This window comes from Nannobrachium achirus (assembly GCF_963921795.1).
Source record: "Nannobrachium achirus genome assembly, chromosome: 5".
Lineage (NCBI taxonomy): Eukaryota > Metazoa > Chordata > Actinopteri > Myctophiformes > Myctophidae > Nannobrachium > Nannobrachium achirus.
The window spans coordinates 49,128,622-49,144,688 of NC_137814.1; the positions used below are offsets into that span (position 1 = coordinate 49,128,622).

The 16,067-nt window shown below is 41.5% G+C and overlaps 1 protein-coding gene across 1 annotated transcript; it reads right to left on the bottom strand.

Annotated features, from left to right (window-relative positions):
• gtpbp4 (GTP binding protein 4) lies at positions 1–15,816 on the bottom strand. The gene is made up of 17 exons (XM_080725315.1): positions 15,734–15,816; positions 13,925–14,095; positions 12,076–12,179; positions 11,652–11,788; positions 11,186–11,286; positions 10,401–10,493; positions 8,032–8,223; positions 7,305–7,370; positions 6,644–6,733; positions 6,063–6,173; positions 5,207–5,284; positions 4,960–5,011; positions 4,616–4,716; positions 3,659–3,856; positions 3,169–3,234; positions 2,462–2,608; positions 1–850 (listed from the first exon to the last, which is right to left on the bottom strand). The coding sequence occupies exons 1-17, from the start codon at positions 15,779–15,781 to the stop codon at positions 695–697; spliced, it is 1,911 nt and encodes a 636-aa protein (XP_080581441.1). The 5' UTR covers positions 15,782–15,816; the 3' UTR covers positions 1–694.
• Positions 15,817–16,067: the final 251 nt, after the last annotated feature.

Below are 16,067 nucleotides of genomic sequence, written 5' to 3' on the forward strand. Positions count from 1 at the left end.
TTTTTAGTTAAGATATTATTTATTGACTTCCCAGATGTCGAGTCATATTGCAGAGAAGAAATTTGGTGTGCTGGAAACATCCATCAACTTTATCATGTCGCAACGAAGTTCACTTACAAGTTAGAGGGCATTGTATTTGATTGGTAAATTAAACAAAACTATTAAACAACAAAAAATGAGATTAACCACTGTAATCACGTTTAGAAAATTTCTGAAATAGCAGATCTATAAGCTATTTTCCGTACAACAAAGTATATAGGCCTTAAGCGGTTACCGGAAGAAGGGGTCTACGGTTTTCCATAGAATCTGTTCTCAACCACAGCCCAGAGGACACAGACAATCTTCTATTCTACAGCTAGTTCACTGCCTTCATCTGGTGTCCCTGGTCTAACTTACTCCCAGATTTGGCAGCAAATCAGACGCACTCCGCGTCTCCAGGACCAGAGTAGAGAACAGCTGCTCTGTTGTGTAGTGACGTTGCCACGGCCCTCCATGGTGACACCCCAACATCACACATACTGTACAACGCCCCTCAGGAAGAATGTCAAACATGCCGAATAGGTTCCGCTTTCTTGGGACAAGAGCTGGTTCTGAATGAGGGAAAGGCTCATGAAAAAGAAAAACATTGGCGTCCTGGTACAGAAGTGAGTCCAGAGCCTGAGAGTCCATAGACAAGGTTGGGGTGGGGAGGTGTTTATCTGCGGTCGTTGGTACCAGATTTCCTCTTCCCTGCCAGGAGGTGTTTGGGTTTGAGGTCGAAGATGTGTCGGTCGCCCTCGCCTTTCCTTCCCTCCATGTTCATGCCTTTCTGCTGGGACGACTTCATCATCTTCTTCACCTTCCTTGCCATCTGAGGAATCAAAACAAGTCGTCAAGCCTCCACTGCCTCTCAACATGGAATCCGGGATTACTTAGGCCAAGATGTATTCATTATTTTCAGCATTGTGGCGTGGGACACAGTGATAGGAGTCAAATTAATGCCATGATAAAATTATCCTTCTAACTGTAGCTATGGGAGAAGGTTGCATAGGTTGAACAGGATGTTTATGTTCACACATGAGACCAGCTTAGTTGCACTGACATGAAAACACAGTTGACTCCAGTGGTAGTGACCCATGACCTCCTAAATACACTGTATACAGGGGTTAAAGCCAAAGAAAATCCCAAGACGGAAAAGAATTTTCAGACCATGTCCCAATATGTGATTTTAGAAACATGGCACGCACACCAATATTTGGGTGTTTCCCTGAAGTTCTGAACTGCCTTCACTGAATGTGTGTGCCAATCAGGCCTAGAATTTCGTCTTTTTAGGGGCAAGGCCACTTGGCCTTTGATGTTGTCCATTTTTAGAGGGCACAAACGCCAAATGCCAGGGCAGGAAGGCCATCAAATAAAACAAGATTTGAGTCCATTGACAGAATCAATTTAAGGGTTAAATGTGATTTAAACTATCTGCATTGAAATAAATTATGGTATATTTACAATGTGATCCATGCTCAGCCATGCGCCAATCAAAGTTACTGACTTTTGGATATCAAAAAAGACACTGGTGTCTACATATAAGAAAGAGACACTGGTGTCTACATGACAAGGAAGAAAGTGGTACAGTCAGCTGGGGCATTAAGGCCACAGTGGCCTCATGGCATGGCATTATTTTGAGGGGCACAAGGCCAAACTGAGGGGCAACGACAGCCATGGCCTTCATGGCCTCCCTGAAATTCCTGCCCTGGTGCCAATCCATGCTTTATTTTATAGAAGTATCTTCTGAAGTTCTGTTGTATTCTATTGCTAGTCTGGTCAATTCAAATACTCATATCTCGAAATTATAACTGCTTTTTAGTTTGGAGATCACTTTGACGACTTTGTCATTCAAGCCACAGCCATACATACCTCCCCCTTATTCTTTTGCGGATCTGCACTGATCTCAGAAATAGCCCCTATGGAATCCTCAAGACTGAAATCAGTCCCCAGGACTGAGAACTTTAACCCCTGTGTATATCTGGATAGTTTTGCAGGTCATTATTGTGACCGAAGGTCGCAGTTTACTACGAGAAACGTCACAGCTTGTCCGTCTGTGTAGACGTGTACACATTTTTACGCTCTATGGGTTTGCCGCTCTGACATCATGCTCTGATGTCACTGTGATGTCAGGGAAACCACTAACAGAATGGGTTTGCCACTCTGACACTACGCTCTGGCTTCACTGTGATGTCACACCAACAGAATCCCTTTTGTGCCCATATATTGATATGGAGATCCCTGTGATGCCAGGTGAACAAATCCCTTTTATGCCCATATATGGAGATCACTGATGTCCACATCACTACCTGTGATGCCAGGGGAACAAATCCCTTTTATGCCCATATATGGCGATCCCTGATGTCCACAACCCTGATGTCCACATCACTGTGGCGCGACTAGTATGGTAATAGTGTGTGTGTGTGTGTGTGTCATTGAGTACCTTGGGGTCTCGTACACCAGACTGGTCTCGAGGTGGGCGGGAGGCGCTCTGGCTTCGGGTTCTAGAGAGGGGCGGGGCAGAGGCCTCACGCTTGCGTTTCTTAGCAACAACGCTGCGAGACCGCCGGGCCTTTTCAACATAGTGACTCTGAAAGGAGATGGAGGGAGAATATTCAATAATAATTAATTTAATATGAATGCAATAATTCACAGCAAGGTGAGGCCTTAGAGTACTATGGCCATTTATTAAAGAAAAGAAAGGCTGGTTATATTTATTTACTTTCATAATTATTACTATTCAAAAGTGTAAGTGACAATGTTTGGTAATCATCATGGCATCATGTCATTCCTTTCTCTCCAGCTCTTTAATAAACAGAAAACCATTATCACTCTATAGTCTATAGAGCTATTGAACACTTATTTTAACAAAAGAATGTCACATACTATGCATTTAATGATGTACATTAATCTCATTGGGGATGTGTAATCCCCAAACAATCCATGTCTAGCCAAACAAACAGTTGTTAGTGTGTTTATTATATTTGAGGTGTACTGATGTAAGTAACTGGCACCTATCGGTCCGAAATTTGCCAATTTTATGTGGCAAATATGGCATAATATAAATGTGTGTTGATGTGTGACGTTTGTCTATTATACAATCATCATCATGTAAGGAGTGCAGCAATGTTTAGTGTGTGGACAGCATACATCATCTTTGTTAGACATGTCCAGACCAAGGTCACCCATCTCCTTCTCCAGGGTCTTTCTTTCAACCTGCGTCAAAACACAAACAAACTGGTTGGTTACCAAGGTTTAATGCACCATAAATGTTTACGCCTAGCTTTATTTTATAAAGATATATACAAATATATTGTCGATGTCGGGTGGAAACCTCGTATCTCCAAGTATCAAATTTGTATGTTCTTTCGCAAAGTAAAGCCCTGCTTCATCATACAAGGCTGTCGCACAAAAGTTGTGAAAACAGCAGATCTATAAGCACACAGCGCCTCACACCGCAAGACGATGTGTGCAAAACGGACGGTTTTGGACATACAAGGTTTTCACCCGACAACGACGATATACAATTTAATCCTTTAAACGTCTGTAACTCAGGGTGTGCAAATGTACGCCCTCAGAATTTGGGGGTCCACCGACATAAACACATTTAGGTTTCTGGACAGGGCAGACATGTGGTCACCTTGGTCTTGGTCCTGGGCATGCGTGGCCCATGGATGTCCTTCTCCTTGGACTGCAGGATCTTGAGCTGTTTCTTGTTTCGAATCTGCTTGGCCATCGCTCGGATCTCCTGCATCTCCTCGTCTTCACTCTCCTCGTCGTCGTCGTACTCCCCCGCACGCTCCTTCAGCTCCTCCTCCTTCTCCAGATCCTCCAGTTTCTGTAAGGAGGGGAGGAAGGGGGCAGATAGAGAGAAGGGTACAGATTGGGAAGGATGGAGGGAGAAAAAAGCAGTATGTTTCTTTTTTACTTCCAAAAGTCCTTACAAGACCATACTGGTGGTCTGGTACATTTAGCATACTGACTATGAGTAATTTTCAAAAGAATACTGTGGTTTGTTAGATTTTCAAGGAAGCCATTAAATAGTTATGTTATGAGAGTGCATTTTAATGCATTTGAAAGAGCATATGAAGTGCTAGAGCATATTCACATCATTAAAAATTGGGCTCTTGGATGATAACTCTCAACTAGAATAGAAAATAGATAAATTAATTCCCATTTTGACCACTAGGGTGCTGCCATGACACATACTGTAGGACCAAGATGGGTTAGCTGCCTTATTTTGTAATTTAAAGTTTTTACGTTTTGAATGCATTTGATAATGCAATAAAGATCAGTCAGGGTGATGACAATTTACCCTTACTCACGATTCGATAAGATTCAGACTACAGATTACAGGCAAATTATGAATATTTTGTTTGCGATAATTATAAGAAATTAGATAAAGAATGTTTCAGGTTATGATTAATGCATACTCCATTAATGTATACTCTCACGCATAGGAAATAGTCTGTCAACAAGCCCAAACCTACTACAAGCGACCATCACACAAATTTAACGATCACCATTCAAATTGAATCATATCTTCGCACAACAGTATAGCGATGGAGAGGAGTTCTGTGGTGTTTCTCGCGCTCACCGCCATGATGTCGGGGTCGATGTAATCGGCAATGTTATGACCCTCCCAGATCTCAGGAATCTTATCCTGTTTCTCTTCAGCATTCATGAGATCCCAGTATTCTGCAAACAAACAATGCGGTAAGCGGTACTGTACAGACAAGCGTTTGCCTTCTACACAGTTTTCATTCACTCTGAGTGTTAAATTTGCACACTCAAGAGGTAAACGAACACAGAGGATTTTAACAGTTTATGTGAGGACAAACAGAAGGAGGAACTGTAAAACATGCATTTCTAATAGATACAAAACGGATAGACAGAGATGAGGTTGAAGTCTTACAAATTAATACAGTGCTTATCACTTACTCTGCAGGTCCAGGATGTAATCATCTCCAAGCTCCATCTCCAGGTCTCGCTCCTACACAGAATGCAATTAGTTTTATGAAAAGAATAAAAGGAGAGAAAGTTAGTCAATGAAAAGCCGATTCTACATACTACAAAAAAGTCTCAGTCAGATGGACGGCCCTACAAATGTTACGTTTTGTGCTACTGGATTTCCAGTGGCATTTAACAGTGAACTTTCATTCCGTATCAGTTAAGGGGCGTTTCGTACCGTTTTGCGTTTGGGTGCGTCCACCTCCATAGCTTTCTTGCGATTCAAAGCCCCCTCTGGGATGAATGGTGGCCTCACCTGATAGGAAAATAAAAAGACATGAGAAAAGAACTCAGACTAATGGGACCACACCAGAAAAAAAGCACTAGGCTGAGCTTTTGAGGAACTCCATCACACTGGATGTTTGTGCAGCATGCATGTGATGCTCATGTTAACAAGTCAGAGCATGCAAATAGCCTGTGTGAGGAGTGACACCATACCAGGGCTGCACAATTAATCAAAATATCTTGATCACAATTTTGTCTTTGGATGACAATAAAGCGCTCCCTAAACCACTGCCTTCGTGACCTGAAAATTAATTTTATTTCATTATTGCAACCCCTTTTGGGAAAAGATTCAATTCAATATTTAAACTGGCAAATCGCTGGCTCCGAGCAGCGTCTGATGGTCCTCTTCAGAGACATTTTAGAGACGTTTATTAGGTTCTCATTATGTGCTTTTTCTTTTTTGTTGCAGGTGGCATACTGTTTGTGTAGTATTACCTGAAGTTTGTAAATTAGCTTTTATATAGTGTAAAGTGTACTACCTTGGAGTCTAGGTATTTGTGATGTATCATGGATGTTTTATCTTTGCTGTTGGTGTCTTGTATGTGTAGCAAAGATTTTTAATTCTGCCTCTTGGCCAGTTCCCACTTGGAAAAAGAGATTATGTCTCAATGTGTTTTTACTGGTTAAATAAAAGTTAAATAAAAAAAGTAAAAATAAAACATTCCAAAAACCAGAAGCGTGTATGATTCAAGATTCTGATGCCACCTCTCACTGCACGTCCCTTGGAGATAGAACAGAGGGTGTGTTACCTTCTCGTCTCTCTTGGAGGGCACGGCAAGGTGGAGTCTGTTGAGAACATCGTGGACCTTCTTCCCTCTCATCTTATTGTCAACGCGGTGGGCAAGGAGCTTGTCACATGCCTGGGGAACAGAGAGACGCAAGTTAGATTATAGAAAATATTTATCATCAAGACCTCTCAATTGGAAAGTCTCTGAATGCATTGTGACGTATCTATTAATTGCCTCTCAAATATACTGGGATACTTGTCCTACAGCGGATGATTGATTATTGATTATGAATTCAAGAAAACAACATGGCTGTCATTGACAGACTTGAAATATATCAGAGAATTCAGGTCCTTAAACTGCTGTCAGCAGGCAAAATAAATATGAGGCTGCTCAACCTAGCAGTATATAAGAGCTGCAGACAGAGAAAGACAAATGGAGCGGAACACATCATCTCCACCAGGAGCTAAAAGATTGCACTCACTGAGATTGCACATGTTTCTCATACCATATGCTCAATGTCTTGACGCAAGTAAAAGCGAGTGTGGCTTTACTGTACAAAACACAGCATTACTTACTCCAACTCTCATGTCTAATGCACTTACCTCTGTCTTGACCTGCATCACCCCCTCCTCTGTCAGGGTGCTGGTCTCAATAACAGGGATACCTTCGGCAGAGAGGTCTGCAAAGATTTTCTGCCAAAATAAAGGACATGCTCAGTGTCATAAGCTTTGGACACCTCAGTAGCGCAGCGCAGATGAAAACACAATATAAATTCTCAACGGTTAAGACAATGCAGAATGTGTACAAAGTTCAGCCCTGCTCAAAGTAAAGAGGGGAAACGTTTAACTTATAAGTAACCAGTAAGGCTCCCTAATCGTAGCCTGGTTAATAAACCAGACTGCACAACACCACCACGCAGTGAGGAATTAGTATGAGCAACCCCAGGCTACCCTAATCGGGAGATAAGCGTCCGTCACGTCGCAAACACAAACTTTAGAAGGCAGTCGTAGACTCGTAGCCGATCAGGAGTATTGTTATTGTAGTGCAAAGAATGCACCAACAGAGGGCAGTTTGATCTGAACTGAGTAGTCGGGTAACAAAATACACAAATAAGTGTCACATACCATATACCCCAATAATATGTCAGAAAGGTATGATGGAAGGGGAAAAGATCAAAATAAAATAAAGGTACCGCCCAAGCCTATTGTATTTATTCTTTGTTAATGTGGAAACCACACAGTGGATTCTGGGCCTTAGACTCACCTGGTTCTCCTCAGTCAGCTCACTGACCTTCTTCACATCACATTTGTTGGCCACAACAAGCAGAGGCTGGCGGAACAAGGGAACAAGCAGGTTGTGATTAATTGTGGTAAGTAAGTGCTAGGTGCACAAACTATTTGACAACCATCAGGTACAGAGTAGGCCTGTCACATAATCGGCGCGTTGTGATCTTGTAGATCGGCTATTTCCACTATCAATGTTCCTTTTTAAGTATAAAGATGTCAGATATGTCAGTAATTTCTTTGTATATTTAGGTCATGTGTCATATCTGCCAAGTGCAACTTCAAAGCCTACAAGCCAAACGGAAATGTAACTGTCAACGACAAAAACACATTTAAATTGTTAATCGCAATTATGTGAGTGACATTTAATCTTCATGTAAAATGACATAATCCGCCCTGGGATAGTGTTTTCTGCTGGTGTTTCAGTCCCAGTGTATGAAAGGGTGCGTTCGGAAATGCGCACCGGGTGTGTGCTCAGTGTAGTGACTAGTGAGTGCCTAAACGCAACCCTAATCCTAACCCTAAGCTCAGTAAAACTATGCCTAAAACCAACCCTAACCCTAACCTCAGTAAAACTATGCCTAAAACTAACCCTAACCAGAACCGGTGCGCATTTCCGAACGCACCCTTTGATACACTCGGACTGAAACACCAGCAGAAAACACTCTCCCAGTCAGCCCTCGTACAGCTAGTGGGTGACGTCTCACCTTGTTAGCGAAGAGGGGCCTGATGCTGTTGAAGAGCTCCAGCTGCTGGGGCAGCGTGTTGCCGCACTGCTCCGACAGGTCCATGACGTACAGCACGGCGGAGCGCAGGTGGGCCAGCGCCGTGATGGCCTGCATCTCAATGGTGTTCCTCTCCTCCAGGGGGTGGTCCAGGATGCCGGGCGTGTCCACAACCTGGAGGCGCATGCAGTGTTTTAGGCCTAGGATTACTTAATGTTTTAGCTATTGAAAAATAGCAGATATACAAGCTAGGGCATTCAAGAATAGTGATTTTTAGTATTCGAATTATTCGACCTCAAAGTATTCAAATAGTCGAATATTCGACAGGACTGGCCAAACTGTTAAATATTAAGTAAGCAAGAGGCGAACATTGTGAAAATAGCCGATCTACATGCTCACAACGCGAGGCGTTGTGAGCATGTAGATCTGCTATTTTCACAATATTTATCTGCGGAACAGAGTCACATTAAATGTAATACCTACAATTCCAAGTGCTTGTCAGGGTGGGGGTGTCCGGTTCAAATATGTTTATTTTGAGGGTCAGGGCCTAAAAAGTTTTGAGAACCCCTGGTATAGAGCGTTAACAAATTCATCCACCAGGAACACTGACAATTCATTCTTATGACTTCCTATCTAGTAGCCAAGTTTTATAAACTATATATTTTTTAAAGAGAAAACAATAAAATAATATAAGCGAATATTCGACTTCTATTCAGTGAACAACGCTGAATAGTGACTTTGATATTCGAATATTTGATGAATGCCCTAATACAAGCTCACAGGGCGGCACTGAGTGCCGCGCTGCGAGCTTGTATATCTGCTAATTTTGAAAAGGTTGTGAAAATTGTGTGCAAATGTTTGAATATGTGCATTTTTTAGAGTGAATGTTTGTAACTCAAATTTAGCTTCTGGGGGGTCCCTGGAACTAAATATTTTGAGATGTGGGTCTGCGGCCAAATACATGTAATTTTGGGGGTTCTTGACATGAAAAGGTTTGAGAACCTTTGACATAGAAACATAGGTTTTTCAAAAAACCTTAGAAGGATTTAGAAGACACTTATAGAATCGGGTCAAAAAATATTCAAAGACTTGCACAGATTTTCAAGATTTTTCAATAGTTAAAGCATAGAATAATGCGTAAGACTCTGCATCTCCGGTTTTCTTCCCGCATCCGCGTGACATAGGTGGATAGCTTTTTAGGAGGCGGAAGCAGGATCGAGTCTATTCATTTCTAATGGGAGAGTGAATGTGAACACAGCTTCTGAACCACTTCAGCTCCATGGTCACTGAACAAAATATTGAACACGATCGTAACAAGCCACACAATATTCCCAAAATGTTCATACCAAAATGGCGTTTTTCAGCTACACCAATAAGGAGAAAATCTACTTTATTATCGACCCTTCTCTGTCCCAGTAACACACTCTCGCGGGATCTAGCAACCAGTTAACAGGACATTCGCGAGATTTGCCATCAGACACCGCCACCCACTTAGGAGGCTATTTGTAGGCTTTGTGTACCATGTCGCACACTAGTCTAGGGGATCCAACAGGATGCCCTATCTTGGTATATTAAACATCTTTGGTTTGGTTTGTCAACTGAACTCCCCATCAGGTCCACAGTGGCGTCTCTTGGAATGGTGATTGCCAGTCACCTGAACGCAATGTTAACACCTACCCTGCCAAAAAAGACGTTTCTATAATAAAAACGTCTTTTTAACTATGGACCTCCCTGCCAGACGTCTTTTGGACGTCTTTTTCAAAAAAATAATACAAAAAAAAAAAAAGTTTTTTTTTTTCAAAAAGTTTTTAAAAAAAAAAAAAAAAATGTTTGGACCTCCAACAGTGTACTAGGCATGATCGCGATCGCGAAATTGCATGTTTAACACCCATACCAACCCCATCTTTCAAACATGGCAGCCATGTTTGTTTACATTTGAAGAAAACATAAGGGCTCCTTTCTCCTGAATGCCTGAACGGATTTCCAAGCGGATTTTTTTGTTTGAAAGCTGTGAAAAGCATGCACATGCATAGTGCATGATCTGTGCACGAATTTGTGCACCAGCGTACACACTATTTTTTAACCCTTTGTACCCTTTGGTGGCAATATAAGAGGTCCCACTTTGCATATGGCACTGAAGAAGTTAATCCTAAATGTGTCCTCATGTGTTTTTGTATAGGGCACATAACGCAACCTAGAGGTGTGCTCCCTCTGTTGGACAAATATGCATACAACAGTTCAGCACTACCACAGTGTCCATTTAAGCCAGAGGAGTCTACAAATGAAACCAAATGGACCCTTTATGGACCCATTAACACTTTGAATTTACAGAGAAATAAGCAGCAGGTTACCTGCCAGCGAAGATACTTGTAGTCCATGTGGCCCACAAACAAGGACTTGGTGGTGAAGGCATAGGGCTGCACGTCAACATCAGCCCTGGTGACCTGAGGAGAACATTTCACACCATTGTTAAGTGTTAAAAGTACATTTTATAGCTGTCCACAAAATGCAATCACAGATAGAGGCTATGCAATGATTGCCTTCCCAAAGCAGCTGTAAGTGTTCACTATTTGAAACAGACTGGGTGGCTTTGAATATTCCCATACTAGTCCAGCACTAACATCATTTCAGTATTCAGATGCTTTATTTATTACGTTTGAATAATATTGTAATCAATGCACACAGCCACGTCACATGCGCATGGACGTGTTCACTTTAAATCTATTCACAACCATGCCATTCTGCTGTCAGCCACTTCTGTTTTGGCTAGTGTTGTCTGGGAGTGACTGTCTGGGCTAGCTGTCCCCTTTGGCTGATTGGATTTAACCATCTTTATAAATACTTCACCTCTTTGTACAAACCTGCTGTGTGTTAATAAATAAAATACAAGATAAAATCTAATAAATTACATGCATACAAATAGAGAGAAGACCAGTGCCATGTGTAGTTGATAATCTATGCATGTCAATGTATTGTCTTGTCTCTAAATGGATGCAGTGATATTAATAATCACCAATAACAGGCACACAACCTGGTTAGGGTTCAGAGGGGACAAGACAGACCTGTCCTGTCTCTCCTGGTAGAAGGCTGCTCGCTACAATATGTGCGTTATTGTGACAATGTCTACTGTACATACCTTGTTGATGAAGCTGGACTTGCCGACATTTGGGTAACCACAAAGAAGAAGGGTTCTGGTGTTGGGGTCAATGGAAGGCAGACGTGACAGATGCTGACGGACTGTCAAAAAATAGAAAACGGCACACCGTGAGGGAAGATTACTTAATAAAGTATAGTAAGTCAAATAAAATAAAAACCTAATGAACACATCTTCAAAAAATAAAGCTATACAGTAAACCCTGTGACAACAACACACAAACACTTCTGCCCCACGTCTGTGGAATGCCCACCCGGACTAAAATGTGCCTTTTAACAAAGCATTAACTTTTTCTTTTCTTCTTTCTTTTTGACCCCTTAGGTCTTTTTCTATGCCTTGAATCTAATTGCCTTTGCTATTATTTTATGCCACCATTTTTAAACCCTGTAGTACTTGTACAAACATGAAGCCAGTTACAAATAAAGCGTATTATTCTTATTAACGATACCTTGTTCCAGGTACTCCAGACTCGGCTTCTGTCGTTTGAGTATGGTGCACATGCGACCCAGGGCTGCCCTCTTCAGCTGTTTACAGCGGTACAGGGAGTCTCCATACTTCATCAGACGAACATAGTCTTTGGCCACACTGAAGAGAAATGAGTGGCATTAGAAAATGGCAAATCTCACAATAATAAAGACACAGATACAGCCAAATATCTTTTGAATAAATTATACTACTTTTTCAAAGGTCACATCACAAGTTTTGCAAAAGGTTTACAATGACATGCACATCCCAAAAGTACAATAATTGTCAATTTACAGTATAAGCTCACAACAAGTCTCATCGCAGTCAGTTGTGAGCTGGCAGATCTGCTGTTTTAAAATGCTATTGACCTTAAAATTATTCTTATTTTTTAAATCACACACACTTACTTGTCAATCAAATTCTTGGCAATGTTAATCTGACCCAAAGCCAGTTTGTAATGATCTTTATCATACAACACGTTCATCAAGTCAGCATAGAATGGATGGATATCCTGAAGAAAGAGAAAAACAACAACACCTGTATGAGTCAATTCTGAAACAGCTGTCTCACAAGCAACACACACACGCACACAGACACACAAATATCAATGTCATACTAGCACTATTGCTGGAGGCCAGTTTGAGCCATGAGGAGGTTTCATGTGTCATGAAACCTGTACTAACTACATCATGTGCTAGTAACAACCTAGCTCCTTTCGGAACCCCTCACTCCACTGCTACGCAGCTCCCGAGATGTGGTTCCTACTGGTTGCATGCTAGAATCTTCCGGCTGGGTGGACGATCCGCCGTTAGCGATCACTTCTTACCTTTGGCGAACATTCTATCCAAAAAGTGACGGGTTTCTGCTGACCTATAATCGTTTTACTTCTTTATCGTGGAAGAAAATCGAAGCACTGGGATGAAATAAAGACTTTATATCGCTCATTAGGTCAGCCGATTCTGTGTTTTCCCCGTTGTGTATATACTGTTTTCCTATGCGGCCACAACTTCTGGAATGTCTAAAAAACATGGGACCGGCTGACCTAATGAGCGATATAAAGTCTTTATTTCATCCCAGTGCTTTGATTTTCTTCCATGATAAAGAAGTAAAACGATTATAGATCAGAAGAAACCCGTCACTTTTTGGATAGAATGTTCACCAAAGGTAAGAAGTGATCGCTAACGGCGGATCGTCCACCCAGCCGGAAGTTTCTGGCATGCGACCAGTAGGAAACCCATCTCGGAGCTGCGTAGCAGTGGAGTGAGGGGTTCCGAAAGGAGCTACTAACAACCATGTGAAAATTCAATTCATGTAAGGAACATGGATTGAATTGTATAAACAGTAAAAGACCCACACACTGACTAAATTCACCCTATTTTCAGATGCATAGAAATGTAAACAATATGAGCGCCTCTTTGATGATTTGTTTTCAGCATGCAGGCCTTAAAAAGATTAAATAAAATTATGACCATAGCATCCAAACGTTATTCCTGTAATCCAACAACGACCATATAAAGTCCTTGCTACAGTGATGAGGGAAAACTGAAAGTGGAGTCCAATTTATTTGAATAGCCCTTAAAGGGATAGTTCACTCCCCAAATGATTTTTTTTTTTTTTTTGCCAAGAATAATTTGAGGCGACTCTCTCCATAGGGAAAAAGCAGGCTCTTTGTTTCTCCATGAGGAACAAAGCAGTCTCTTTGTGTCTCCATAGGAAACCACTGCTGGTCATCAAATTAATTGGATTAGGAATGCGACAAAAACCGAACATACAGTATATCCATGAATTCAAGTCTCCATGGGGTGAGTAATCGATAGAAAATACGGGTGAACTACTCCTTTAACCACTCACACAGGGGTTGACACTAAGGTCTAAGAGGCACTTGCCCGTCGGGCAAGTACAGGTCATGTTCTGCTTGCCCAAAGGTAGTAAATCGTCCATTATAAAATGATGGTAAGATTTTAATTACCACTCAATTTAACTCAATAAAAATTTGGAATCATACCTCAATAACTCCAAATCCAAATACCTAGTCCTAGATAGTTATGAATGCAATGGTTTCACACTTTTTTTGTTTATAGACGGTCGTGTCCCCTCTCAAATGAGCACTTGCCCTGTTGGGCAACCTGAAAGCAAACTTCACCTGCCCCAAAGTTTTATTTACCTGCCGGGCAAGCCTTAGTGTCAATGCCTGTCACATGAAAGGTAGAAAAAGGAGAGGGATACATAGACTCTGTCTCTCTTAATTTAACTTACGTCCAGCTTGGGGAAGTCGGTGAGGATTTGGCTGAGTCTGTCATGGTAGTTCTGCTGTGTGAATTTGACTTTGCGCATGTAGAAGTGTCGAATGCGATGGATCTGGTAATGTTTGTGCACCACTGTGGGAGTCTTCCGCTGCGTTTTGGATAAAGTCAAGTCGATGAAATCCTGTATGGAGGAAAGAGAGCAGCATTAGAGGGGTGACAATGATGCTTGTTGCTGCACAGGTCAGGTGAATACCTAGCAATGCTGAACAGAACAGAACAGCCAGCTACCACTTTATGTCATGGTCAGAGCTCATGATTTACATTTAATCTTAAAAGAAGTTCAGTTTACAATTAATACATCTGTTATTTTCACCTTTCCAAAATGTTGCAAGTGAGTGAGTTTAGCTGCAAATTGCAACACTAGATTTTATTTAAATCGGATGAATCTAGGGTTGCATTACCTCCCATAGGCAGCCAATGCATCAAAACGGTTTTCTGCAATCTGATTGTAATAAACAACTTCAAATTCACCTATATTGGGGCTTTATGGAAAGCTCGGAGTATCCTCTTTCTATCTGCAAAGAGCTTCTTTCATAAAACTCCACCGTAGACATGTTATATAAGCTACTTTCAAGAAATCCGAGCAGCCAATATTGGTGAGTTTGACGCCGTTTAATACAATCACATAGCAAAAAACTGTTTTGATGCATTGGCTGCCTATGGGAGGTATTGCAACCCTAGATTCATCCGATTAAAATAAAATCTAGCGTTGCAATTTGCGTCGAGGTCGAGTGAGCTCACAACTGCTGTTGGTATATAACATATCAAAATGTTATGCACATGTACATTTGTTAATGCTCTTTATATTCTCTTTGCTATTTTTTGCAGTTTTCTTTCAATCTTTTTATGTTTATACATCATTATTCTGCTATTGTTATTATCTATGCTGCTGCATTGTCTGAAGGGAGCCAGCCAAACCAAAATAGGTTTTACTCTTATGTACCTAAAAACTAGACCAGGTCAACCTGGTTGTGCCAGACCCCCTGTCTGTCATCATCATTTATGACATCATGCCTTTTGTAGGCATGTCATCATCATGTCATCATCATATATACCCTTTATATAGAAAAGGGACAGACCGACATTTGCTTATGTAGGCCTACCCATTTCATGGGTCTGGCAACAAGATTGTCAGCTGTGGCACCCAAAATTGGTGTAAAAAATACCTCAAATTCTAATCGTTTTAATTTAATGCACAGTCTGTGTACCAATACTGGAACCCAGTTGGAACAACATTTTGAAAACTGAGTATCTATATCTACATTTAATGATGAGTCGGTTTGCAGTAATAGTTGCCACAGGATCTTTGTTGATGTTTGTGTGTGGCTATGGCTAATATATGCACAAGAAAATTCAACATCAATCCAAAATCGGAGATTTAAACCATAGCATAGCAAGTTTATTTATAACACAGTCAAAAGCCACTGTTGCCACTCAGTCTGAGATTGTTTTTTTTCCTCCATTAGACAGTATGGCATGCCACTACTTAGTTACACTTAGTTTAGCACTGTTGGTCCAGAAAGAGAACAACTAGCTAACGTTCTAGACTGTGTATTAATTAATGTCGTGTCTGGTGTCTGTTTTCCACAGTACTGCACTGCTACCAGCTACCACAACACGTGTCTGTGTCTCAGCTGAGCTCTGATGACAACTCGCAGGCATTTAAACCACATAAAGACCGTTCAAATCACAAAACCAACGCCAGCGGTGTCACCTCCGACGGTTTACGAAACGCCAATGTGCGCGAAAGAAAACGTACCTTTGCGGTGGGAACCACCATAATCTTCTTGAAGTTATAAAGTGCCATGTTGTCAGGAGGACAGTGTGGTCTCTGCTGACGGCACTGGGGAAAGGAAGGACTGTTGGTTCCGACCGGAAGACAGAGGAGCTGAGGGTAGCGGGGTGTCAGGTTTTCCCTGCACTGCCACCTGGTGGGTATGTGTGGAACACTGACAAGTTTGGAAATAATAGAAAATAGCAGATCAACAAGCTCACAATGACATCGATTCGTGAAGCATTGTGAGCTTGTAGATGATCAGCAATTTTTTTGTGGAGTAAAAAGCACAATATTTTGTCTCTGAGAAGTAGTGGAG